Source organism: Eutrema salsugineum, unplaced genomic scaffold (assembly GCF_000478725.1).
Source record: "Eutrema salsugineum unplaced genomic scaffold, Eutsalg1_0 scaffold_15, whole genome shotgun sequence".
Classification (NCBI taxonomy): Eukaryota; Viridiplantae; Streptophyta; class Magnoliopsida; order Brassicales; family Brassicaceae; genus Eutrema; species Eutrema salsugineum.
Genome location: NW_006256867.1, coordinates 1320100 through 1344950, shown reverse-complemented (window position 1 = coordinate 1344950; position 24851 = coordinate 1320100). Strand labels below are relative to the sequence as shown.

Below are 24851 nucleotides of genomic sequence, written 5' to 3'. Positions count from 1 at the left end.
TCTTTTATTGCGGGTACTCAATACCTTTCTATAAAAGTTTTTTTTTTTTTGTTAAAGCCTTTCTAACAAAGTTCCCATAATAGAAATAATATGAGCAATATTGTAGTCATTGATGTTAACTTTCCGTCGACAAAGATATATAAAAAATCCTTAAAAATATAAACAGAAAAACTTGTAATGATTCTTAGATTTTATGCGTTGGCTAAGTTGTTTCTGAATATATATATATATATGCGAGAAAACAAAATTTGTTTAGAAACCTCATCTTACAGTTAGCCAAGTATTATAGCAAACGAAATGCGTGATGCTGATAAAACAACATCATCATGTTGGAGAGAAAGCTAGTAACAAAGTATCAATGATTATATAATCAAATGATTTGTAATTTTCAATTTTGTACTCTCTTTCTATCCGTATTATAACTTCAGTTCAAATTTTGAAGTGTGCATGTGTCACACATGATGCGTGAGAAGTAGACAACAAAAAGCTAGTGACAAAAGAATTAATGATTTACAAAAAAAACTTTTGCCAAGAAGTCATATTTTTGTAATCATTTAAAAATAACCATGATATACAAATATAACAATTTCTTTTCATTAAAAAAAAAGTTAAGAAGAAAGCAAATGGAAAAACGAGCATTGAATTTGGAAGGGAAGTACCGTGAAGTCGTGAGATGCTGCTCTATCTTAATGGGGGTAAGGTGGGGCATGCTTCACGTGATTTTCTCTTCGAAATTTTCTCACGTACCATTTTATGAAGATATTGAATTATAACCTTTTCAAATAGTACTCATATTTATTATATACATGATTTATTGATGAATCTTTCAATCTCACATGAAACTCTATAGTCGGTCCTAGCGCTTGATAATGAGATATCTATATGCGGAATCATGTTACTCGATCCCAATCCTCACATATATATTTTAAGAAAAAACTGGGGAAAATTTCAAAGAATTTTTTTAATAACTATTATTTTTTAAAAAAAAAAATAGTAGATAATAATACAAAATAAACATCTTTGTAGTTTTTTAGAAATTTCTGACAGACAATTAAATAAATAAAAAATTAAAAATACCATAAAAATTTGTCGAAATTTTTTTAACCAATTTCCAGTGAAGTATATCTCTCGTGAGTATTAATCAGTCTCACAATTCACAAATAGTGGTTAAGGTTTAATTTATTCAACGATTACTTATGTTTCTTTAAAACTCAAAAAATTAATACAGTTCCTTACGTATATATCTATATAATGAAAACATTGGAAACAATAGGGTAATTCAACTATTCAAGTGAGTTAGATCCCAACAAACATAATGGTGTATAAGTGTGAGAATTTTGGTGTAGTGTTTCAGACTTTCAGTCAAGTGACTGATCAAAGTATTGAGCATTCCATCATCCTCAGTTTAGTATGAGAAATGGTCGAATTACACAGCTCGTCAGATGTTTATAAAAATTGAAAAACCAAATTTAAGAATGATTCAAGATTTATAAAAAAAGAATAACTAACTTAATTAGTATAAAGAGAATTTTGGAAATTAATGTAGCAATTATCGATTCGAAACATCGAGCACATCGCAAGAAATGATAATCTTTTGCATGTCCAAGACTAGATGAAATACCTGCTTCCAAACATGTTCTAATCATTTGGAAACAACACCTCGTCCTTATCATTGCTTCTCATGAGCAATACATCATTGGGGAGTTTAGTCAATGATATCAATTCTCCATAATGGCTCGATTTGTTGTCAGATTATGAGGCACGCGCGGAAGCTTCACTCCGAGTTTAGAAGCGTGTGATTAGGTTAAATCATATGATTTGCTATTATAGTTTTTTTTATATATATATATTCTATTTTTCATGTTCTTTGTTTCTTTTTCCTTTTCAAAATTTGCTTTGATATTTTCTTTCGATTTCTAGTTATGAAATTCACTTGGGTCTAATAAGGTTATATGGAATTCATCTTTACATATACCTTAATTCAAGAACCTAAAACATTAGGATCGAGTGTGGGTGATAGTCCATCATCCATTCGAATATCCGATTTATGGACCTAAGTATTATGATTAGGTCCTTAGGATTGCATTTATTTAAATTATTTGCGGGGGTCCTTGTTAATGATTGATAGTTTCGTTTACGTGTGCACGCACGTAATTAGCTAATTAAGAACAGCATAAGACATGTGTCATTTGCTGGTTAAATTGTCGGTTTGTCGACTTCTTGTTTTAAACTTTTTCATCAACAAAATACTACTTATATTTTAATCATTTTTTATTCACCAAGCTCAGATTTGGGTATAAGACCACGGCATGCCTAACAAACATCTTTTATATATGTTAGCAACTTGTATTAGTCGTGTATTATATTGAAAACACATGGAATTTAATATCAATTCATGTCACCTGCTTTATACGTGCAATCTGACCAATATATATACTTACAATAAATACACTTTAGCTTTTATTTAAAAATTTGAATGAATCGTTTATATAGGTGAGTCATTGGTGACTCTGGTTTACAAGCTGCAAGCATGGGAGCATAATTTAAATTAAATTGTCTATTTTCCGGATTTTTTTAGGAAATATAATTGGAATGACCGAATATGATTTCGACTCATTATTTTTTATAATTGAATTCTATCATTGAAAAAATCTTTAATTGGGGTGGCTATTTAGGTATGTTCTAAGCTACTGTAGCAATCTCCGAATAAATTTTACTTTATTGGTGTGACATGAGAAATTATACCGCAAAATTATTTAAAGTTTTCTAAATTTGTTATGATAAAATTAGACTGATGATAAATTTTCTCTCTCAAATAATGAACCGTTGATACAATTACAATTTAGGTTATATTAATAAAAATGAACCCGTTTGGTCTTTATCTAAGCTGTGTGACTCACGGTTCATTTATTTAAGACCCAATGGGCCAACAAGCTCAAACAGATTACGTAAGCCCATAATCAACTTAATTCTGTTTATGGGCCCACAATCTCAGCCTCAGACAAGATACGACGTCGTTAGAAATTGTCGGTGTCTATTAAAGAAGCAGCAAAAACGACGGCGTCGAGTCAGATTCACATGGCCTCCTACTTTTTCAAGTGTGAAGCTGCCAGATTTTCGCTCTAATAAATATACAAAAATATATATTTTTTCCTTCTCTGCAAATTGAAGGGACGCACGATTTTAGTGGCAATCTAACAGGGACACTACTCTCTCTTTCTCTCCAGATCCCAGAAATCAAAAACCTTTCTTTGTTTTCAAAAATTGTTCATCTTTCTGTTTATTCCCGGAGAAAAAGAAAATTCACATTCAAAGCTTCTCTCTTGATCTGCCTTTCCTGGTAAAGTTTCCCTTTTTAATAATATAGATTTGTTTCATATATTTAGTATAACGGTATTGATTCAATTCGGGTCATTTCTTAGATTTGCTCCAATCATTAAGCATTTACTTAGATCCGAATCGAGATCGAGTTTTGGTTTGAATTTATAGGAATCTATTGTATCTTGTTGAAAGGATGAAACTTTGTGGAGATCTGAGATTTGGGTTTTGTTGATTTTTTTGTGGAATAGGGTTTGGTTTGATTTAGAGTGAAAGATGTTTAAATCTTCACCTCGAAGAGGACAGAGATCAAAAGGCTTCAAGGTGAAGCATTGTATACAATTGACTCTGTTACTTGGTGTTGGGATATGGTTGCTTTATCAAGTGAAGCATTCTCATGAGAAGAAATCTCAGTTTGAGGAATCTGCAAAAAAGATTGTTGGAGAGAAAGTGATGAGACTCGGGAGGAAAGATATTAATCCACGCTTGGAGGAAGAAGAAGCTGAGGATGAAGGAAAGAGGAATGTGGAGAGTTTTGATCCTGTTATTGATAAGGTTGATCAGGAGAATGAGACAAGGAATGATGAGATTCTAGAGGGAGGTGAAGAGAACAAGGAGAAGGAAAACGAAGATCCAAACATTGAGGAGAAGAAAGACGATGGTGGTAGTACGGAAGAGAGCGAGGTTGAAGAGAAGAAAGAAGATGGAGGTAGCACGGAAGAGAGTGAGAGTGAGGTTGAGGAGAAGAAAGACAATGGCGTTGCAGAGGAGAACGAGGAGAGTAAAGAGAAGAGTGTGGTGGAAGAGAGAGAGGTTGAAGAGAAGAAAGAAAATGGCAGTAGCGAAGAGAGCGAGGAGAGTAAAGAGAAGAGTGGTACAGAGGAGAAGACGAATAGTAGTGAAGAAGCAAGAGAGAACAATTACAAAGGAGATGATGCTTCTAGTGAGGTAGTCCATGAGACCGAAGAGGGAGATTCTGTTATCAAGAGTGTTTTGTCGACGAACACGACTGATAATGGGGAAAGCAGCAGTGACGAGAACTCTGGTTCTGATTCATCGAGTGAAATAAAATCTGAGGGTGAATCTATGGAGAAGAATGAGATGGTGGAGAAGGAGGGGTTTAATGATTCTAATGGTGACTTGCCTGAATCGAACAAGTCATCATCTAATGCAACAGAGACTACTGGGAAGGATGAGTCAGAGTCTAGTCAAAAGACAGATAGCATAGAGGAGAAAGAAGAGTCTTCTTCGCAAGAGAAAAGCGAAGACAAAGGAACCGAGAAAGTTGAGAAAGAAGAGGCTTCGTCACAAGAGGAAAGTAAAGACAAAGAATCTGAGGAAAAGGAGAAAGAAGAGTCTTCTTCTCAAGAGGAAACTAAAGACAAAGAATCTGAGGAAAAGGAGAAAGAAGAGTCTTCTTCCCAAGAGGAAAATAAAGAGAAAGAAACTGAGACAAAGGATAAAGAAGAATCTTCTTCCCAAGAGGAAAATAAAGAGAAAGAAACTGAGACAAAGGATAAAGAAGAATCTTCTTCCCAAGAGGAAAGAAAAGAGAAAGAAACTGAGAAAATTGAGAAAGAAGAGTCTTCGTCCAAAGAGGAAAAGGAAGTCAAGGAAACAGAAAAACTTGAGAAAGAAGAAGAGTCTTCGTCCCAAGAGAAGAACGAAGACAAAGACACCGAGAAAATTGAGAAAGAAGGAGAGTCTTCGTCCCAAGAGGAAAGTAAAGACAAAGAAACCGAGACAAAGGAGAAAGAAGAGTCTTCATCGCAAGAGGAAACTAAAGACAAGGGAACCGAGACAAAGGAGAAAGAAGAGTCTTTGTCCCAGGAGGAAAGTAAACACAAAGAAACCGAGACAAAGGAGAAAGAAGAGTCTTCGTCGCAAGAGGAAAGTAGAGACAAAGAAACCGAGACAAAGGAGAAAGAAGAGTCTTCGTCCAACGATTCACAGGGAAATGAAAGTGAGAAGAAGGAACAGGTTGAACAAAACGAGAAGAAGACTGACGATGACACAAATGGATCTACCAAAGAAAATGACGTTACTGATATTGAACAAAAGCAATCAGAGGATACTTCAGAAACTTCACAAACAGAGACAGAGAAAGAGGAAAGCAGCAAGAATGGTGAGACAGAGGTGACTCAGAACGATCAAGAGCATTCTGAATCTTCTTCGGACAATAATCTTCCTCAAGACGTAAAAGATGTTCGCACTGATCTTGAAACTTTGCCGGATTCTGGTAATGGAGGAAACAATGAGAGCGTTTCAGCAGAGTAAAAAAAAAAACTCCTCTGGTTGATCAAATTGTCTCGTTGATGTTGTTTTAGTAGAGAGTTTACGAAAATTGAATTTTGTGTCATGTAATTTGTTGTAATCTTTCTTTTACATCCTATGGGCTGTAATTCCCAAAAGCATAGTTATTTTTTGTACCGAACACAAATTATTTTTCTTTCTCGGTTTTGTCTTAGAATCAAATCCTTGAAACTTCAGGAGTATGATGAGCCTCAAAGTATTGGTGGGCTAAATGATGGGCCTACGACAGTTGGCAAGGAGATGATGCTCTTCAAGGGAACGTAAGCCCAAGAAGATAAATATATGTTTATGCATTTATTTTAATTTCTGCAAATAATGAGAACTGGTCTCATTGTCGTGAGGAACCAAGTTCGCCACTTTCCCCCATTTTCCCTGCATTATAGGAATCACGTTGATTCCGATTGTTGTTTGCTTCTTGTACCTTGCTTCTATATAAATCAATGAAAAAAAACAAAAATAAAGGTAGTCTCAACTACCTATTAAAAAAGATCTTGTGTTCTTATTTTCAAAAGCTTTGATTGGGACCTTAACAGAGTAGTGGTTAAGACTTAAGACCACGTTTTTGGCATATAGGTACAATGTTCGAATGTCGACTTGGAGATGCGTTTCTAATCATATTTAAAAGAACGATATTTGTAAATGGGCTTATATGTGTTTTTTTGCTTTAGGTTTAAAAATAGTATGGGCCGGGCCTGGAGACGATGTAGTCCTATATATATACTCGACATTCTTAACTTGGCTACATCAGCCCTAGCCGCATGCTAGTTTATTTCTTGATCCATCTCCGCTCATTTTTCTCTTCTTTCTAAATCTTCTTCACCTTCAAAGTTCTTAATTGCCACTCAAAAAGTCTTCAATTTGTTATTTCCCTAATAGTCGTATCGAATATTTAAAACAACAGTGTTTTCTTTCACATAGTCTTATTCCATGGAAGCAGCTTTTTCCATGTTAGAGGCTTTTTGTGAAAGGAAACATTGATGTTTCAAAATATCTGTGCGGAACTTTTCTTCCTAGAAAAGAAAAAGAAGAAAGACAATATTTTTGGGGGTAGACAAAGTTTTGTTATATATCGAATTTAGGAAACCATGTTGAGCCAATTCTTAGGGGTAGACCGACTGTCACGTCTTGAGAGTTTGAAATTCTTTGTGGCTTTTGCTCAAAAACAATATAAAGTTGATCAAGTGTAACCATGTCGACTGTATTTTGTTACATTAAGACTTTACTTTCTCACTGATTTGTTATATAAGCAAAATCAAACTAAGTAATTGAACCGAACCGAAACGTGATTACCCAAAACCAAGCAAAACCACATGATGTGCCTCGACAAATGTGTTAGTGTATTAATCTTCCGAGTTTCATAAAAAATACGGATTAAATTGCTAACAAAACTAAAGATATCAGACATTTACATGGCAAATAACCAATTACGAAATCAAACTCAGACCAATATCTTATAATCCACTTTAAAAAAAATCTATTACTGTAATATGTTCATCTAAAACATAGACATTAGCAATTTACATAACTATAGTATCTCAACCGATCAATTTTAGGTGATCCATTCCAACGGTCAGTGAAACTCATGCCTCATGAGATAACAGTAAATGCCTCAACGTCGTTACTTCTACGCGTTTTTGACTATCTCCTTCCTCCGTACACGTGTCTCGATCTACATCGTCCATCCCATGACCGCCAAACGCGTCCACCACGTCACGCGAAGAAAACGTTTGCGTACACGTGTCTCGATCTACACCGTCCATCATCATCATATCGCGAACCTCGTCTTCCTTCCATCCAGCTTCTCTCAGCTTCCAAAACGCATCGTCCAAACACGCCCTTAACCTATCACAACCTAACGCGCTCCACCAACCGCGCGTGGGATGACGTGCCACCATCATCGTCCTCCCTCGCTCCGCCACGTCAGTCCAGAACTCAATTTTACGCCGTCGCGAATCACCGGAATCTCGACGATCGCCCTTTCGATTGAGTCCCTGGAGAAACCCAGCGACGTCGCAGCTCAAAATCCTAACTCCGTCGCCGTCGATTTTAAACACAGGATTTCCCGCCAAATTCGGCGTCGTCGAAGGGACGTAGAAATCGCCGTAGACGGGAACGAGAACCGGAGCAATTTCCATCAATTTCCTGACGAGCGATAAAGCCTCCGCGTCGGATCCGGTTCGGGTTCCCCATGAATCGACCCAGAATCCGTTTCTGACGACGATCTTCGATATATGGAGGAGAGGGAGATTGAATAAGAGAAGGAGATTATTCCGGGTCGACCCGGATCGCCAATTGGGGAAATGGGTACCCACCGGAAGACCCGTTTGGAGAATCGAACGGAGATCAAGAGGGAAGGAGAAACCAATGGAAGATTCAACGGCTGAGATCTCTTGACTGGTGAGTCCAGGTGAAACATCGAGACCGGTTAGAGATTTCAAATGGTTAATTGTGGTTATGCAGTAAACCGGCGACGGAGGCTTAACGGAGGATCGAATAGGATCTGTGGTTATGTGTGAAAGTGGGCTAATTATTCCGTGAAGACGATGATTCATCTTTGTATTCTAGATAGGATTAGCTGAAAGTAGTCAAGAGATAATTATTTATAAGGGAGAGAATCAAATCTAATTTCTTAAACATATTAATTGTATGAATGATTATAGAAAGTTATGTAAATTGGAACCATTGTGATTTTTCTATATACAGCAAAAGTGCATTAGAGGGAAACTGAATCGTGTTAAATAATATATTTACCAAAGGTAATAATATCTACCTCTAGATCTTACAGCAAATATTAGCTAGTGAGCTCAATTAAATTATTAAAAATCTTTTAACTTTTACAAAACTAAAAAATCACAATGTTTTTTCAACAACCACAAAAATGGGTAGATAGATGGGTTTACAAACTTGAACCAAATTTATTGGGGATAAAATGTTATACAGATGTAACTGTTTCTAATTTGGAATTACCAAAAGTCACATATTTAGAAGAAATGTAAGGATTATGGCAAATGGTTATGGCAAATGATCACTTCAAAAGACTTGAAAATTTTGAAAATCTTGCTCCAAATCAATACATTAATTTTACTATCTAACTACAGTACCCCTTTAAAACTATAAACAACCCATGATATTTAAAGCTAAGATACATAATATAGATTAAAGACGATAATCTTAATAGCTTATTCTCATAGTTGTAATAGTGCAAGTTAATCAATGGAAGTTTATCTGAGCCAAAAACCTTTTTGAGTTTCAAAATACTGATTAGGTAGGATTTCAAGACAAATGATAAAAAGTTAATCTTCCTTTTGGGATTTTATTTGTTTATTTTATCTTGAGAGATTCGATCTGTTTAGCTTTTGGTATCCAAAATATTTGTCGTTGAAGACAGAATGTGTCGACTTTGAGTCTCAAGGGCTGGTTTTGTCTTATGTTTATACGTGATATCGCTTTTGTAGCAGAAATGGGGATATGCTTACATTACACACATAATTAAAGTCCTTGATTTATCAGATAGAACGTAAAACATGTATATTTGATGAGATCTTGTGTAGGACAATAATTGTTTGAACCTGTCCGTATCTTGAAATACCGATTTGATGTCTTGAGAATATTCTCGTTCAAATTAGTAACTGGACAAACGACAAATCTTACAGTATAACCTCGAAAGAGAATTTGTAGTGTCTGAGTTTGTCTTCGGGTTAAGTTAACAATTCGGGTATGGGTCTTACAGAAAGGATGGTTTCATACTCTTATTTTTAAGGTGAAATGATGTGACAAATCCATAAAACTTTTGTGAATACCCATCTGTTCATGTGAATAAAACAATGGGATTAACAACATTGTTTTTTTTTTTTTTTTGAATATGTAGATAGGTCCAGAAAACATTTAAAGAAAGTTGGCACAACCAAAATAAATTATCGTAGTAAAAAAGTTTAAACTGTGAAAACATTACATAGGTGTCTTGTTTTTTAAAACTAGACCAACTTTTGTGAACGTTCATTGAAATTTATGGATATCAACCAAAGCATGTGGACTTTCATATTTATTTATTATAAACTTGTGTGTATACGTTAATGTCATTTGGTGTCGTCTTGATATATTGAGTCCCGAATCAAAACACAAAAATCGATCAAGTGTTGTTAGAGCCTTAAGTCTCACGTCATCAAATAGAGAAAAACGATTAGTATAAGCATAGTCACAAACGCAAACACAAGGCAAAGCCACATTTCATAATTCATACCAACAAAGGAAGTCAAAAGCAGAGGAACAATGGAAACCACAAACACACACAAGAGAAAGCTTCAAATATTGAATCAGTTCGACAAAAGAGAGAAACAGAGAGCTAAGAAAGTAATCCATTTAATACTCTTCTCCTTCGTCATCATCATCACCTTCATCACCTTCTGCACCAACCTCTTCATAATCCTTCTCAAGTGCTGCAAGATCCTCACGAGCCTCAGAGAACTCACCTTCCTCCATACCTTCACCAACATACCAATGAACAAAGGCTCTCTTCGCGTACATCAGATCAAACTTATGATCAATCCTCGAGAAAACCTCAGCGACGCTCGTCGAGTTTGAGATCATACACACAGCTCTCTGGACTTTGGCAAGATCACCACCAGGGACAACAGTAGGTGGCTGGTAATTGATTCCACACTTAAACCCTGTCGGACACCAATCCACAAACTGGATGGTTCGTTTGGTCTTAATGGTTGCAACCGCAGCGTTGACATCCTTTGGAACAACATCTCCTCTGTACATCAAACAACAAGCCATGTATTTTCCGTGGCGCGGGTCACACTTAGCCATCATAGAGGAAGGCTCGAACGCTGTGTTTGTGATCTCCGCAACTGAAAGCTGCTCATGGTAGGCTTTCTCTGCTGAGATGACAGGAGCGTAGGACGAGAGCATGAAGTGGATTCTTGGGTATGGGACTAAGTTGGTTTGGAACTCAGTTACATCCACGTTCAAGGCACCATCAAATCTCAGGGAAGTAGTGAGAGATGAGATAACCTGAGAGACTAAACGGTTCAGGTTGGTGTAAGTAGGACGCTCAATGTCGAGGGAACGTCTACAGATATCATAAATGGCTTCATTGTCGAGCAACACAGATACATCAGTGTGTTCAAGGAGAGAGTGAGTCGAGAGAACACTGTTGTAAGGCTCAACGACAGAAGTCGAAACCTGAGGTGATGGGTACACTGTGAATCCAAGCTTGGATTTTTTTCCATAGTCAACAGAGAGACGCTCGAGTAAGAGAGACCCAAGACCTGAACCAGTACCACCACCAACAGCATTGAACACAAGGAAGCCTTGTAGACCAGTGCAGTTATCAGCTAGCTTCCGGATTCGGTCCAAGCAAAGATCCACAATCTCTTTCCCAACTGAGCAAGAAATTAACAATCAAACATAAGCATGGACGTTTTTGTTGAGTGAATCTTTAAAAGAGAGTTATTGAGTCACTCACTGGTGTAATGGCCACGGGCAAAGTTGTTTGCAGCATCTTCTTTGCCGCTGATGAGTTGCTCTGGATGGAAGAGCTGGCGATAAGTACCGGTCCTGACTTCATCGATCACGGTTGGTTCCAAATCGACAAACACCGCACGAGGAACGTGTTTCCCAGCACCAGTCTCGCTGAAGAATGTGTTGAAGGCATCATCACCTCCTCCAACAGTTTTGTCACTCGGCATTTGACCATCAGGCTTCATCAACAACAACAACAAACCGAAAAAAACATTTTAGGATCAAAATGATCAACAATTTCTCGAGATCTAACATTCATTAGTAAAATCTCCCAAGTCTAATCAGATAATTTAGTGGCTTTTTCTCTGGAACTACTTGTCTCCGATCCAAAAAAGTATAATTACGAGATAAAGAAGCCAAAATCACACCAACACGGTACTAATTAGCTACGAAATTACAGAGATCTAACTATGGAAACGAAAGAAATCAGATCTGGAGAAAATTTAGCATATTATCTAGAATCCGGAAGACGAAACCTCTGGATCTACGAAGAATGGGGAAGAAATGAGAGGCGGATTAAGATATACCTGAATGCCATGCTCGAGGCAGTAAAGCTCCCAACAAGCATTTCCGACTTGGATTCCGGCTTGGCCAATGTGGATCGAGATACACTCTCTCATTTTCTTTTCGCGGCGAGAAAATCTGAGGAATGGCGAGAGAAAACTTCGAAAATTGAAGCAGCGTTTATTAAGACGCGATGCTCTCTTTTTCTCGTGAAAAGCAAATCTGAAGCAAGTCTCGTTTATTTATAGAAGTTGTTGTCAGAGACGAAGAAGAAGAAGAAGCACTCTGTGTCTCTAACCCAAGTTAATACTAACCACAGTTAAATATTCAATCAATCAACCGATTTTGTTTTAACCGTGGTTAGTTAGTTTGCCTCGATTTCAAGTTATTCTGAATTCTCCCACGATTTTTGAATTTTGAAAAACCGGCGAAAGTTCGGATGATCTGTTTTCGAGATATTTTTATTATTATTATTTAATGTGTATTTAATACTTAATATTCCCGTTCTTTTTTTGCGTGAAGAAAGCCACGTCGTAACAAACTAACAACTAAAACAAGGACCGAGTGTTGTTTCACTGTTTGACTTTGACATTGACCATAATTATTGGGCCTTTCCGGAAAGAAGCCTAGCCCATTAGATAGATATAGATCCAATCAAATATGTTTTTTGTTTTGTTTTGTGTGTGTGTCCCGTTTTTGTGTGTGTGTCCCGTTTTTGTGTGTGTATTAGACTAAGATATTTGATTTTAAAACGATGATCTAATGTTTTGAATGAACAGTTCGATTTAAGTTTATGCAACACAAACGACAGTGATGATGGTTCTATCCAAAAATTTATTTCTACAATACATGAATTCATAATACATGTTGGCATGTTTGTGTTCTTTGGTGGTGTTGGATTAAGGTTTCTTTAAGTTCGGTTTTTTGTCTCGTTTGTCTTGCTTTTGGAGGAGTTAGTAAGGCTGTTGAGCTGTGAAGTTGCTCGTTTTAGTGCTATCGACATTGGAAAAGTATCTTGGTAGCGTGAACTAGCTAGTCTTCGCTTGATAGTTAGTGTAGTCTCGTTTTAGTACCAGATCTTTTTTTGTTGGTTGAGTGTTGAACTATAAATGTTGAGGTCAGACCTCCTCGGACTCCATAGAGGAATGGCTCTTTTTTGTGTTACCGGATGAAAAAGCTTATGATTTGTGAGATGGGCGCTTCACGGTCTTTTCTTTTGGGATCTCCATTTGATCCTATCTTGGTTTCATCTTTTCTTCGGGCCTTCAAACTCTTTATCGCTACTCGTCATTTGTATTTCACAGCTTCAATGTCGGTTCAATACCGATTGTATTTGCTTCCATATTTTTTTCTCTTTTTTAGCTATGAGACCAATATTTTAATAATTTATAACACCTAAACTTTTATATTTTTAATAAAATATTTACAATTTAGCAAAAAAATGAATTCATGATAATTGATAGATAATCTAATTTATAGTGACATTATAATGGACATTTTTTTTTTGAATTTCCAAGAGGTTCTGGGCCGAAATTCGTAATTCCTCCAAACCCGAAACTACAATATATAATATTAGTTTTGTCCAAAAAGTCATTCAAATTAGCAACCTCTAGATTTTGTCTGAGATCTTTACCAGTTTAGCTATTGACCCTTGGTTATAATGGACAGTCTTGATCGTAACAAATTGAACTATAAATAGTTTACCATATAATATGTTAATTTTTTTAATTGTTTTCTTCAACAAGATTAATACCTAACATTGTTTAGAAATCCAAACCGAATACATAATTTACATTTTCATCTATAATTTGAAACAGGAAAAATGCATTCTTTAAAAACTAAATTCATAACTCGTGTGATGAACAATGTTTTATCTTGAAAATGAACCAACAAGTTTTTTTTTTTCTTTTTTCACTTCAAATGACATTTTTTTTTCAAAGGAAAAGTACTTTTATCTTGATAATCAACTACACAAGTCCATAAATAGTTTATGAAAAACAAATTCTGAAGTTCCATAATAATATTATATTATTTTCTGAAACTCAAAGACTTGCGATTTTTGTATTATCCAAATAATTTCTTCCATGTTTGGATCGAGAAGACATGAAGGAAGAGCTTACATGACTAAAATTCCATAAATTGAAAAAAGTTAATCTGCTGTGCCATAAACAAGTCTGTGTGCTATAATACACATGTAATTCCTATTTTACCCTTAATGAATTGTTTTGTGGCATTCCTGAATTTAATAAAAAAGTGATTGATTTTATTTAAATTGAAATTAATAATTTAAAACGAAATTAATTTCAAAAATAATTTCAAAATTTTTTTTTTTTTCTGTTTCTTCTTCTTCGTCACCGTTTTGTCGATGGATTCTGAAAACCACCAAATCTCATTCTCGCCGTCAAACCCTCGCCTCTCCTCCTCTTCTTCATCCTCTGTAATCACTTTATTGTTTTTATCTCTTCTCTCCACCACCATTGTTGAAGTTTCAAACCCATTTAGGTTTTTGTTTAGAAATTTGGGGATTTTACAATTTAGGGATTGAATTTGTCAAAATTGCTTGTTTGGTATGTAAATCGGGTTGGTAACCTAGTTTATGTGATGATTAGGTCTTTGCATATATAATTTATCAAATATAGTTGTTGAATCGTAGTGACTCTTAGGTAGAAAATCCGAGTTCATCACCAAATCTGCAGAAGAGGACAACTGGTACGAATGGTACAACTAAGAGATAAGAGGACAACTAGTACAACTGATACAACTATGAGATAGAGGACAACTGGTACAAATAGGTATAACTAAGACAACTTAAATAATTGTTGATTGAAAATTCTTTTATTATAATTGAAAATCGGGTTGGTAACCTAGTTTTATATGACGATTATGAATAATTTCTTAAATATAGTCGTTGAATCGTAGTGATTCTTAGGTAAAGTATAATTATATCTGAGTTCATCTCCAAATCTGCAGAGGAGGACAACTAGTACAATTAGGTACAACTATGTACAAAAATTGACGGCGCACATAAGTGCACATGTTATTTTGATGGATAGTGACACTTAGGTAAGTCAATCTAATCTAGAGAATTTCATTTTTGGCAGAGAATACTTTCTGGATGGAAATAAACAAGGTACAACTGGACACATATGTACAATTATATGCAATTCTTTCATTAGAAAATAATAGTGATAAACTATAAATATAGAAAGCAAATATTCACTTAAAAATGTAAAAAATTTGTAAACTATAAGAAATAAAATTAAAAAGATGGATAACATGAAATTTATCATTTTTCTAATACATATTATTGGTTTCACATCGAACACCCCATATGATACAAAAAAGACTTTGATAATGTTAACAATCTTATGATGGAAAAGAGACAAAATTGTGATTTTGCATAAATTGTTTATGAAAATGTTGTAAATGGACTACAATAGTCAAAAATCATGTGGACAACTACAAAATAATAATTTATATCAAGGGACAACTGGAAAAAATACTAAAATTGTCAAAGGACAACTATGAAAAATTTTGGACAACTGGACAACTAAGTACAACTATGTATAAAATTGACGGCGCACGTGGTACTTTGACTGCGCACATGTCCCTTTTTGTCGGCGCACGTGCGTCTACGACTGACAACATAGTTGTACCTAATTGTCCAGTTGTCCAAAATTTGTAATAGTTGTCCTTTGATCGATTTTGTAGTTTTTTCAGTTATCCTTCAACATAAATTATTATGTTCTAGTTGTCCACAAAAATTTCGAACATTATATAGCAGCCCCAAGGGTTTTGCGTCATTATTTTTCTATTTCCTATATTTTGGCATAGATGCTTGCATAAGATGGATAACATTGTCAAAGACTTCCTTATAACATAAGGGTTATTTCACGTGAAACCAATAATATTTGGTTCTTTGAACAAAACAAAGTTTTATTTTATTATTTCTAGTATAGACGTGAAAAGATACAGTTATTAGGGTATGGGTTATATTGGCTTTTAAGTAAATAATATTAGGAATTTATTTTTTAACACTACAATTAAAATATAGTTGTCCCAAGTTGCACCTAGTTGCCCTGGAGAAATTCAAAATACAAATAACTCCAAATAAATAGTAATGCAAGAAATCAAAGAAATCTAAAATATAAATAACTCCAAAATAAATAGTAATGCAAAAAATTAAAGAAATCCAAGAAATTTAAAATACAAATAACTCCAAAATACTCATGTACACACTAAAACTGAAATAAGTTGAATCTTTCATTCAGTTGTACCTTGTTTTTAGATTAAGAAGTTATAGATAATTGTATATATGTGTCTAACTGTACTTTGTTTATCCCTATTTGTGAAAGATTTTCTCTGCTAAAAAGTGGCTATCGAGAATGAAAATTCTTCGGCTAAAATGTAATTTCATTAGCTAATTTAGTTTCCATGCTACTTTTGCTATCTTTTGGCAACATTTTTTGGAGAATAAAAACCACTTTTTGATTTTATTTTTTTGGTGTAATTCGGCAATAAGACAAAAAATTCTTGTATATTATCAGAAATACTCCACTTAGTTTCATTTATATGTGCAATTCATTGTCCACATAAATTATCTACTCTAAAGTTGTTTAGTTTCATATATCGCAATCTTCTTACATACAATATCTTATCTAGTAATACTGAATAAGTTATCTGCCCAAATATGAGGTATTAAATGATATAAAATCTATTGAATTGCTTGTGTGGCTGATACTCATTATTTCTTAAAAATATCGTAAACAATTCTTAATTAACAATTATTCAAGGTGTCTTAGTTGTAGACTTATATCCATTTGTACTAGGTGTCCTCTATCTCATAGTTGTATCAGTTGTACTAGTTGTCCTCTTATCTCTTAGTTGTACCATTCGTACCAGTTGTCCTCCTCTGCAGATTTGGTGATGAACTCAGGTATAATTATAATTTACCTAAGAATCACTACAATTCAACGATTATATTTAACAAATTATCCATGCAAATACCTAATCGTCACATAAAACTGGGTTACCAACCCGATTTGTAATTATAATAAAAAAATTTTTAATAAGCAATTATTTAAGTTGCCTTAGTTATACCTATTTGTACCAGTTGTCCTCTATCTCATAGTTGTACCAATTGTACTAGTTGTCCTCTTATCTCTTAGTTGTACCATTCGTACCAGTTGTCCTCCTCTGCAGATTTGGTGATGAATTCAGGTATAATTATAATTTACCTAAGAATCACTACAATTGAACGATTATATTTAACAAATTATCCATGCAAATACCTAATCGTCACATAAAACTAGGTTACCAACCCGATTTGCAATTATAATAAAAGAATTTTTAATCAGCAATTATTTAAGTTGTCTTAGTTATACCTATTTGTACCAGTTGTCCTCTCTATCTCATAGTTGTGCCAATTGTACTAGTTGTCCTCTTATCTCTTAGTTGTACCATTCGTACCAGTTGTCCTCCTCTGCAGATTTGGTGATGAACTTGGATTTTAATTCTAATCTACCTAAGAATCACTACGATTCAACAACTATATTCGATAAATTATCTATGCAAAGACCTAATCATGGGTAACCAACCCGATTTGCATACCGAACAAGCAATTTTGGCAAATCCAATCCCTAAATTGTGAAATCCATAAATCTCTAAATAAAAACCTATTTGGGGTTTGAAGTTTCAACAATTGTGGTTGGAAGAGAAGATAAAGATAAAAAACTGATTACAGAGAATGAAGAGACAAAGTTTGGATGATGAAGATATGATTTTGGTGATTTTTAGAATCTATCGCCGATGATGAAGATGAATAGAGAAAAAAAAAGGATAATTAAAGAAAAAGAATTAAAAAATTAAAAGAATTTTTTTTTTTAGAAAGAAATTAGATTTTTATGGGTTATCAGGTAGGCTTAAAACGGGTGGGTTTTATCTAATATTTTCGTGATTATGAAGATATATAAGGAAAATGATATAATTTTCAGGGTTTAAGTTAATAAAAATAATTAAAAAAAAATTAATTATTAGACACATAGCTTTTTAGCTTATGGCTTTTCAGCCGCCCACTCGAAGGAAGATAAACTCTGTACTCGTCACGCTTCCCAATACATCTTACCATTTTTGACGTCATCTTCACCTTCAATCTCCGTTATATAAACCTCCCTCGTACCATTTCTCGCCGATTCGCTCGCTTTCATTTTGATCATATATAATCAATCGAAGCAAAATCAGCTAATATGGATGCGAACCAACGTATCGCGAGAATCTCTGCTCATCTCAATCCTCCTAACCTTGATCAGGTTCGTCTCGCTTTTCGAATTTCCACTTTCGTCCGATTCTCCTGATCCTATTTGGTGTTTGACCCGATTTCGAATTTGGGTTTAGATGTGTGAAGGGTCGGGTCTAAGATCGGTGGGTTGTCGGGCCAAAGGCGGATCTTCCGGATTCAAAGTGGCGATACTTGGAGCAGCCGGTGGGATCGGGCAGCCTCTTGCGATGTTGATGAAGATGAATCCTTTGGTCTCGGTTCTTCATCTCTACGATGTTGCTAATGCTCCTGGTGTTACTGCAGATATTAGCCACATGGACACTAGTGCCATCGTAAGCTCTACTTATCTTCTAGAATTTTCAAGTCTTTTGATTCCAAAATTCGCAGTACTTAGATAATGAGTTAAGAACTTTGAGCTCAGGATCATGGACACTAGCTCCAAATTCTAGTGTTTTAAGGCGTTACTTAGATGATGCAAATAGTTCATTGCTGATACTTGAAGAGCTATGATTCGAAATCATTTGTTAGATGATAGTGTAACAGAGAGAAATGAGCTTTAAGATCATAAAGTGATACTGAGTCTCGAGTTTCTTGTCACTGTTTTTCTTGGAACTTGTTCTAGGTTCGTGGATTTCTAGGGCAACCGCAGTTAGAAGAAGCACTTACGGGTATGGATTTAGTGATTATACCTGCTGGTGTTCCGAGAAAACCAGGGATGACGAGGGATGATCTGTTCAATATCAACGCTGGGATCGTGAGGACGCTCTCTGAAGCTATAGCTAAGTGTTGTCCTAAGGCGATTGTGAATATAATCAGTAATCCGGTGAACTCCACGGTGCCAATCGCAGCTGAGGTTTTTAAGAAAGCTGGAACCTTTGATCCAAAGAAACTCATGGGCGTCACTATGCTTGATGTTGTTAGAGCTAATACTTTCGTGGTATGCACTCATTAATATTTCTCTTTCGGTATGGCCAATGTTAAGAATCAAATGATAACTTGGTTAATGTCACTGCTAAGAATCGCGTGTTGCCATTTATCGATTAGAACTCAGTTCTTGCCTTCATGGTTTGAAACAGGCAGAAGTGATGAGTCTTGATCCCCGAGAAGTTGATGTTCCTGTTGTTGGAGGACACGCAGGAGTTACAATTTTACCGCTGCTTTCTCAGGTTTTAAGATGATTCACTGGGAATTTATCTTTCTGTTTGTGCAAAGAAGACTCTGGAAATGGATAACATAATTTATTATGTTTGTGATAGGTGAAACCTCCTTGCTCTTTCACTCAAAAAGAGATAGAGTACCTCACCGACCGGATCCAAAACGGTGGCACTGAAGTTGTCGAGGTAGTATAAACTGTTTTTTCAGCATCCTTTGTCATTAACTTCGTATCCACCGGTGCATTTAGCGTTTTCTATCAATTTGCAGGCTAAAGCTGGGACAGGTTCCGCAACACTATCAATGGTAGGTTTTTTTTGTAACATGTGCAGTTTTAGGCAAAGCCCTGATGTTGTTTAACATTTCAATCTCTCAACACATTTGAATGTAAATTACAGGCTTACGCAGCGGTGAAGTTTGCAGATGCTTGCCTCAGGGGTCTACGAGGTGATGCAAACATCGTCGAGTGTGCATTTGTGGCGTCTCATGTAAAGTCCTTGTGAAATCATCTGTATAACGTATCTGTTATCTAGCTTAGCCTTAATTACATTACATTCGACTAACATATAAGCTTTGTCTTATTCCTCAAACAGGTGACTGAGCTTCCCTTCTTCGCATCAAAAGTGCGTCTGGGACGATGTGGAATCGATGAAGTGTATGGTCTTGGACCATTAAACGAATACGAGAGGTAAAAAAAGTTGAAATCTTGAGTAGCCTGGGACTTGAATTAACCTTCGATCTCTTATGTTCATATTGTTTTTTTTTTCGCAATCTTTCTCTATTTGATCAGAATGGGATTGGAGAAAGCAAAGAAAGAGCTTGCAGGAAGTATTGCGAAAGGTGTTACCTTTGTGAAGAAATAAGGAGACTTGGTTGTCAATAAACACTCAAGTTTATCTTTCAAATAGAATAAAAGCTCTTGTTGGTTTTCTTGCGAGTAGTCTCTGATCTTAAAGATTCAAGAAACGGGAACCACTCTGTGTTCTTAGATACGAGAACGTTTGATATGTAACTGGGTTATCAAAGTGAGAACATAGCAATAATCTTGCAACATTATCTTCTTCGTATGTTTCCTCTTAAGTGTTTTATTGTTTCATATCTTGTGTAGTTGTTCCTTTTTGTTAAATAGAAACGTACGTTTAAAAGTTGGTTTATTGTTTTTAGACTGCCGTGCAATGTTATCAATTTTCATAAGTACCAAATTTGGTCAAACATTTCCCATGAACGTATAAAATTAATGTTGGTTTCAATTTATATAATTTTATATGATGTCGTAGATGAAGGAGCACAAATAAAATCCCTTCAATAACTAAATTAACAATCTTTTTTCTATAATTAATGATAATATAAATTTTTTTTTTGTGATGATAAAAACATTAGTAAAGGACTGAATTGAATATTATATTTAGAAATACAAAACAACAATTGAAATGATTGTTTAAAATACAAACAATAAAAATGGTTTTATATTTTTACTCTGCAGATTTTTGTTGATTGTTTAAAATACAAACAATAAAAATGATATTAATTTTTTACACTACAGATTTTTGTTGATTGATAAAATACATGCAGGATCATGTATAAAAACATAATTCCATCATTCTACAGGTTACCAATCAAAACATAATAATTATAGAGTTTTATAAATAATAGGGTACATTGGTTAAAGAATATTGAGCACAAATTTATAGATAATATTGGCCTATTCTTTCTTAAACAAAAGGATACTTTGAGCATAAATATACATACATATCTTACTATGATTAAAGAATGCAAACTCGATGCACTAACAAAAACTCTAACAACCTCTGTTAAGTTCTTACATAATTTTTTTTGTCAAATATTGGATTTAGAACCACAAACGAATGGCACCATATATTGATAAAGTTACAAACTCATAATATCGGGTAACACAATTTTTTTCTTTAATAAGCAGGGAGCGATTTAGATTTTTACCATCTCACTAATTAATCTTGTGAATGTGGTATCGGATAAGCCCAATTATAAAGTATTAGGGATATCAATCCAAGTCCATATCGAAAGTTTAGATAAAATGTGTTTAATATATAAGTAATATTTAAAAGTAATTAATAGGATGCCTTTTGAAAAAAAATCCAAACAGATGTGTGGACAATATCATATTAATAAAGAGTTTGACATGAGCTTGAAAAACCTAACAATTGGTATCAGAGTAAGGTTCTGAAAAAGGTAGACTTAGATAAATGGATGTGGGCTGTGTGTTTAGTGTGGGAGAGAAAACCCTCAAAGTGACCTTATGACTATGGGTGCTGGTGTCAGATTCCATAGGTGAGTACGGTGGTACAAAATGGATGTCAAGTTTCGCAGAAGGTTGGAATGCCACGGATTTGTGTGGTCCTTAGTTTGAAAGGAGAATTATTGGAATATTATTAATATGAAATTTTATAGGAAAGAACCTAAAAACAAATTCGTGCAGACTTTATCAATTGAACCCAAAACGAAATAATATCATACGAATAAAAATTTGGACATGGTTTAAAAAACCCGACATCAAAATTTTTTTTAATAAATTGTAAGACATGATAATATCTAAATGAAGACAGGTAAATAATTCCACACAAATGAGAACCACTAATCCATTACTACTTAATCAAAATAACATAAGCTTTAGTTTAATCCTTTTTAAATCTCATTTGTACCAAAACCACATCAAGATAATAATATATATATTATTTCTATGGTAAAAAGCCATACCCTGCGCGAAAACGTGGAACAAGTATCTAATCATTTTATTGATGATAAAGTTTGTTTGGTAAAATGATTGATGATAAAGTTGACATATTTGATATAACTCTTCCATCTTCATTATTAAAAGGATCCCTTATTAAAATCGAACCATTGATATTGGGAAAAAAATAGCAAACCAGCCATAATTAGGTAGACACACTAATCCAGCTTATTCCACTCAACAAATCCCATATCTCATGCCTCACTCTGATTTTATTATCCAACGCGTAAAATTGGAGATCAAATCGCACGTTTAACCGCTGCGAAATTCACATAGCGGTTAAGAAAAAATATTATTCCGCTAATGCAAGTTTTATGTCCTTCACGACATCTTCAATAGGTCGAGCAAAATTGTTGTCCATCTGCAAAGAAAATTATCAAAAAAGAAAGAAAAAAAGTTACATTTTGTATGCAAAAAATTCAATATGATAAAATCAAAATATAATAAGAGTCATAGATATATTACCTTAGAGAGAATGGTGATAACGAGAGTTGAATTTCCAAATTGTAAAGTAAAACTATTGACTACTTCAAGACGAAACTTCTCCAATGAACCCAAGATCTTAATCAGACAACCTTTGTTCTTGTCACAATGAATCCTAATCAGCAAATCTCTGTCTGAAACTCGGGCTTCGATCATTGGCATCGTCTGCTTCAAGATCGAAACTTCGTCTAAGGAAGAAGACGGAGGAGAACCGGCAGAGCAAGTAGAAGAATAAGATGAAGTATCATCGTCTATATACACTTGAGATCTCTTCACCAATATAACCGATTGATCCATTTTCTTGATTCCTACTCGCTCTTCCTCTAGCTTTTTTACTCGTTCTTGAAGATGTTTCAAATGCTTGATCGCGTCTTCAAGAACCGTTGCCTTGTCCGCCTAAACACAAGCAAACAAAAAAATGTTTCTAAAGATCATGTTTAAGGGACATGGTGTCGCCATCAAGATTTACAGAGTAGTGGAACCCACCAAGAAAAAACTTTAAAAGAAATAAAAAGCTTGATTGTTTTTTTTTCCCCAACAACTCATATAATCAAGTTTGGCCGGTAAAAACATGGTGTCATGGAACCATTTTTACCGGTTCTTTGTGACGTATATTAGAAAATAAAATACCTCGTGTAGTCGTGTTCCAACCTCTTTTGTAGTATATACATTTCGAGAAACAAAGACATCCAAGGAGCGAAGAATAGGCTTGACTGTCTTAAATGCAAAATTTTACTAGAAAATAATTTTGAAAAAATATATATTTTTAAAAATACATTATTTTTGCTAAATGAGTTTGTAAAGTGTAGATGCAAACGCAAACGCAGATAAAAGATTTTTCTTAATTTTTATTAAGTTCGGCGCTTACATTTAAAACTAGTAAATCAAAGTTGAAGAATTATTTGTAAAATATCCACATTAAATATTTAACGAAAACTAAAGCAATAATTGAAGGCTTAACCGAATAATAAAGAAATGTTTTATTGATGCTGACCTTTTTGAGGCCAGGAAGAAGAGCAGAGAGAGCAATCAAACGTTCACTGAGCTTTTGTCGACGTTTACGTTCAGCCAAAACATGTTCTTTCAATAGATGTGGCTCTCTTTTTCCTCCGTTATTACCACAGTCTTTTCTTTTGGACCCCACTTTCTGATCCATGTTTGCTATGTTGGAGAAGTTCAAGGATGTCTCGATCACGTTCATCTTCGGGTCTGGAGACCCGAACGAGATCACTCGTGGGGATGTGAGCGAACCGGAAGAAGAAGAAGATGGAGAAGAAGATGTTGAGTTGACTTTCATTTGCTTTGTTGGTCTCTCAGATACCAGCTTCAATCCGGATCCGGATTCGGATCCCGAACCCGGTTCCGTGTTCAAATGATCAGTAGTTTCACCAAGGAAATCGGATTCCCAATCATCAATCAGATACTCGTCTGTGTCAATCATTAAATCCATAAAGTTCGAATCTTCCATTGGCCTGTGGATATCACAAAAATGTTTATTTCTTGATTAGTCATTTTAATTTCAAGAACAGGAAAAGCAAATTATAGTTAAAAAGAATAAAATTGCATTATACACGAAAGCAAGACAAAAAGAACACCTTAGCAGAAAGTTGTATAGAGAGGAGCTATTTAGAGTTTCTTTTATGCTATTTTGGAATTTGGAGTAAGAATGCTTTTGTTCTGTTATGTGAATGTGGACGAGTGAACTCTTTATAGTGGGTTTTGAGTCGACGCGGCTTCACATTGATCGTGCACGTAATGATTTCGTTTTTTTAAAATAATTATTCTGTAATATATTATATCTGCCTGAAAAGAGCATATGCGTTAAAAAAAATTTATAATTGTTATATGCATTTGGCTGACGAAGTCGCATATTCACAATATCGAGCAATCAGTCACCCGATCTGGAAGGTCTTGCAGCATTATGGAGTATTATTATTTTAAACTATAAACAGATCCTGAAAACCTATATATATATATATATATATATATATTATCTGGTTATTTTGAGGAGTTTTGACGATTTTATTTTATTCAAACGATTATGGATTGGGTGATTTATTAAATAAAAGGTTGGGATTTTAACACAAATAAAATAAAGGTTGGAATTCCAAATTTTGATTTTATAATTTATTTTGTTCGGATTCCATTTAAGAAATTAGACATTCATATAAAAATAACATATCATATATCACGTGTATGTAACAAATATTTACTTTGTTCTATTACGTTATTACCTAATTTGAAGTCCATCAGTTATTGTTTACTTAACTTAAATTCCACTTTTGCCATTTACCAAATTGACTCAAAATTAAATGTGGGTATCGTTTACATGAACTTGGAATTAATGCGTAGAGATTTGAATAGCTACAGATGCGATGAGATCTGTTCTTGGAAAACCACCATGATTTTAAATTAGTTTAATTATGCTAATAAATGTATCCAACTTGACATTTATTTGGGGGTGTAAGTGGCTTTAGGTACGATACAACGGCATAGAAAAAGAATCAGATA

The 24851-nt window shown here is 34.6% G+C and overlaps 5 protein-coding genes across 5 annotated transcripts; 2 read left to right on the top strand and 3 right to left on the bottom strand.

Annotated features, from left to right (window-relative positions):
* Positions 1-3070: 3070 nt before the first annotated feature.
* On the top strand, positions 3071-5703 carry LOC18021794 (myb-like protein X). Its single transcript, XM_006404681.2, has 2 exons — positions 3071-3340; positions 3570-5703. The coding sequence occupies exon 2, from the start codon at positions 3595-3597 to the stop codon at positions 5593-5595; it is 2001 nt and encodes a 666-aa protein (XP_006404744.1). The 5' UTR covers positions 3071-3340; positions 3570-3594; the 3' UTR covers positions 5596-5703.
* Positions 5704-7093: 1390 nt separating this feature from the next.
* LOC18021793 lies at positions 7094-8329 on the bottom strand. Its single transcript, XM_006404680.2, has one exon. It carries the CDS (start codon positions 8181-8183, stop codon positions 7212-7214), a length of 972 nt encoding a protein of 323 aa, XP_006404743.1. The 5' UTR covers positions 8184-8329; the 3' UTR covers positions 7094-7211.
* A 1463-nt stretch (positions 8330-9792) lies between these two features.
* LOC18021792 (tubulin alpha chain) lies at positions 9793-11891 on the bottom strand. The gene is made up of 3 exons (XM_006404679.2): positions 11685-11891; positions 11102-11336; positions 9793-11018 (listed from the first exon to the last, which is right to left on the bottom strand). Exons 1-3 carry the CDS (start codon positions 11775-11777, stop codon positions 9991-9993), a joined length of 1356 nt encoding a protein of 451 aa, XP_006404742.1. The 5' UTR covers positions 11778-11891; the 3' UTR covers positions 9793-9990.
* Positions 11892-17715: 5824 nt separating this feature from the next.
* On the top strand, positions 17716-20287 carry LOC18021791 (malate dehydrogenase 1, peroxisomal). Its single transcript, XM_006404678.2, has 9 exons — positions 17716-17969; positions 18055-18270; positions 18561-18875; positions 19015-19104; positions 19195-19278; positions 19361-19396; positions 19489-19578; positions 19684-19778; positions 19881-20287. The coding sequence occupies exons 1-9, from the start codon at positions 17907-17909 to the stop codon at positions 19951-19953; spliced, it is 1062 nt and encodes a 353-aa protein (XP_006404741.1). The 5' UTR covers positions 17716-17906; the 3' UTR covers positions 19954-20287.
* Positions 20288-21838: 1551 nt separating this feature from the next.
* LOC18021790 (transcription factor NAI1) lies at positions 21839-24013 on the bottom strand. The gene is made up of 4 exons (XM_006404677.2): positions 23936-24013; positions 23335-23812; positions 22323-22736; positions 21839-22218 (listed from the first exon to the last, which is right to left on the bottom strand). The coding sequence occupies exons 2-4, from the start codon at positions 23806-23808 to the stop codon at positions 22150-22152; spliced, it is 957 nt and encodes a 318-aa protein (XP_006404740.1). The 5' UTR covers positions 23809-23812; positions 23936-24013; the 3' UTR covers positions 21839-22149.
* Positions 24014-24851: the final 838 nt, after the last annotated feature.

Bases quoted from the DNA above. Each gene is read 5' to 3' on its own strand.
- LOC18021791 (XM_006404678.2), top strand. From the start codon at position 17,907: ATGGATGCGAACCAACGTATCGCGAGAATCTCTGCTCATCTCAATCCT. The intron at 19,105-19,194 runs GTTTTAAGATGA...TGTTTGTGATAG, and splicing joins TTTTACCGCTGCTTTCTCAG to GTGAAACCTCCTTGCTCTTT. The intron at 19,579-19,683 runs GTAAAGTCCTTG...TTCCTCAAACAG, and splicing joins GTGCATTTGTGGCGTCTCAT to GTGACTGAGCTTCCCTTCTT.
- LOC18021794 (XM_006404681.2), top strand. From the start codon at position 3,595: ATGTTTAAATCTTCACCTCGAAGAGGACAGAGATCAAAAGGCTTCAAG.
- LOC18021792 (XM_006404679.2), bottom strand. From the start codon at position 11,777: ATGAGAGAGTGTATCTCGATCCACATTGGCCAAGCCGGAATCCAAGTC. The intron at 11,337-11,684 runs GTATATCTTAAT...TTGTTGATGAAG, and splicing joins GCCTCGAGCATGGCATTCAG to CCTGATGGTCAAATGCCGAG. The intron at 11,019-11,101 runs GTGAGTGACTCA...TTTCTTGCTCAG, and splicing joins TGCCCGTGGCCATTACACCA to TTGGGAAAGAGATTGTGGAT.
- LOC18021793 (XM_006404680.2), bottom strand. From the start codon at position 8,183: ATGAATCATCGTCTTCACGGAATAATTAGCCCACTTTCACACATAACC.
- LOC18021790 (XM_006404677.2), bottom strand. From the start codon at position 23,808: ATGGAAGATTCGAACTTTATGGATTTAATGATTGACACAGACGAGTAT. The intron at 22,737-23,334 runs GTCAGCATCAAT...GCTTGTGTTTAG, and splicing joins TTCTTCCTGGCCTCAAAAAG to GCGGACAAGGCAACGGTTCT. The intron at 22,219-22,322 runs GTAATATATCTA...TTTTCTTTGCAG, and splicing joins TTATCACCATTCTCTCTAAG to ATGGACAACAATTTTGCTCG.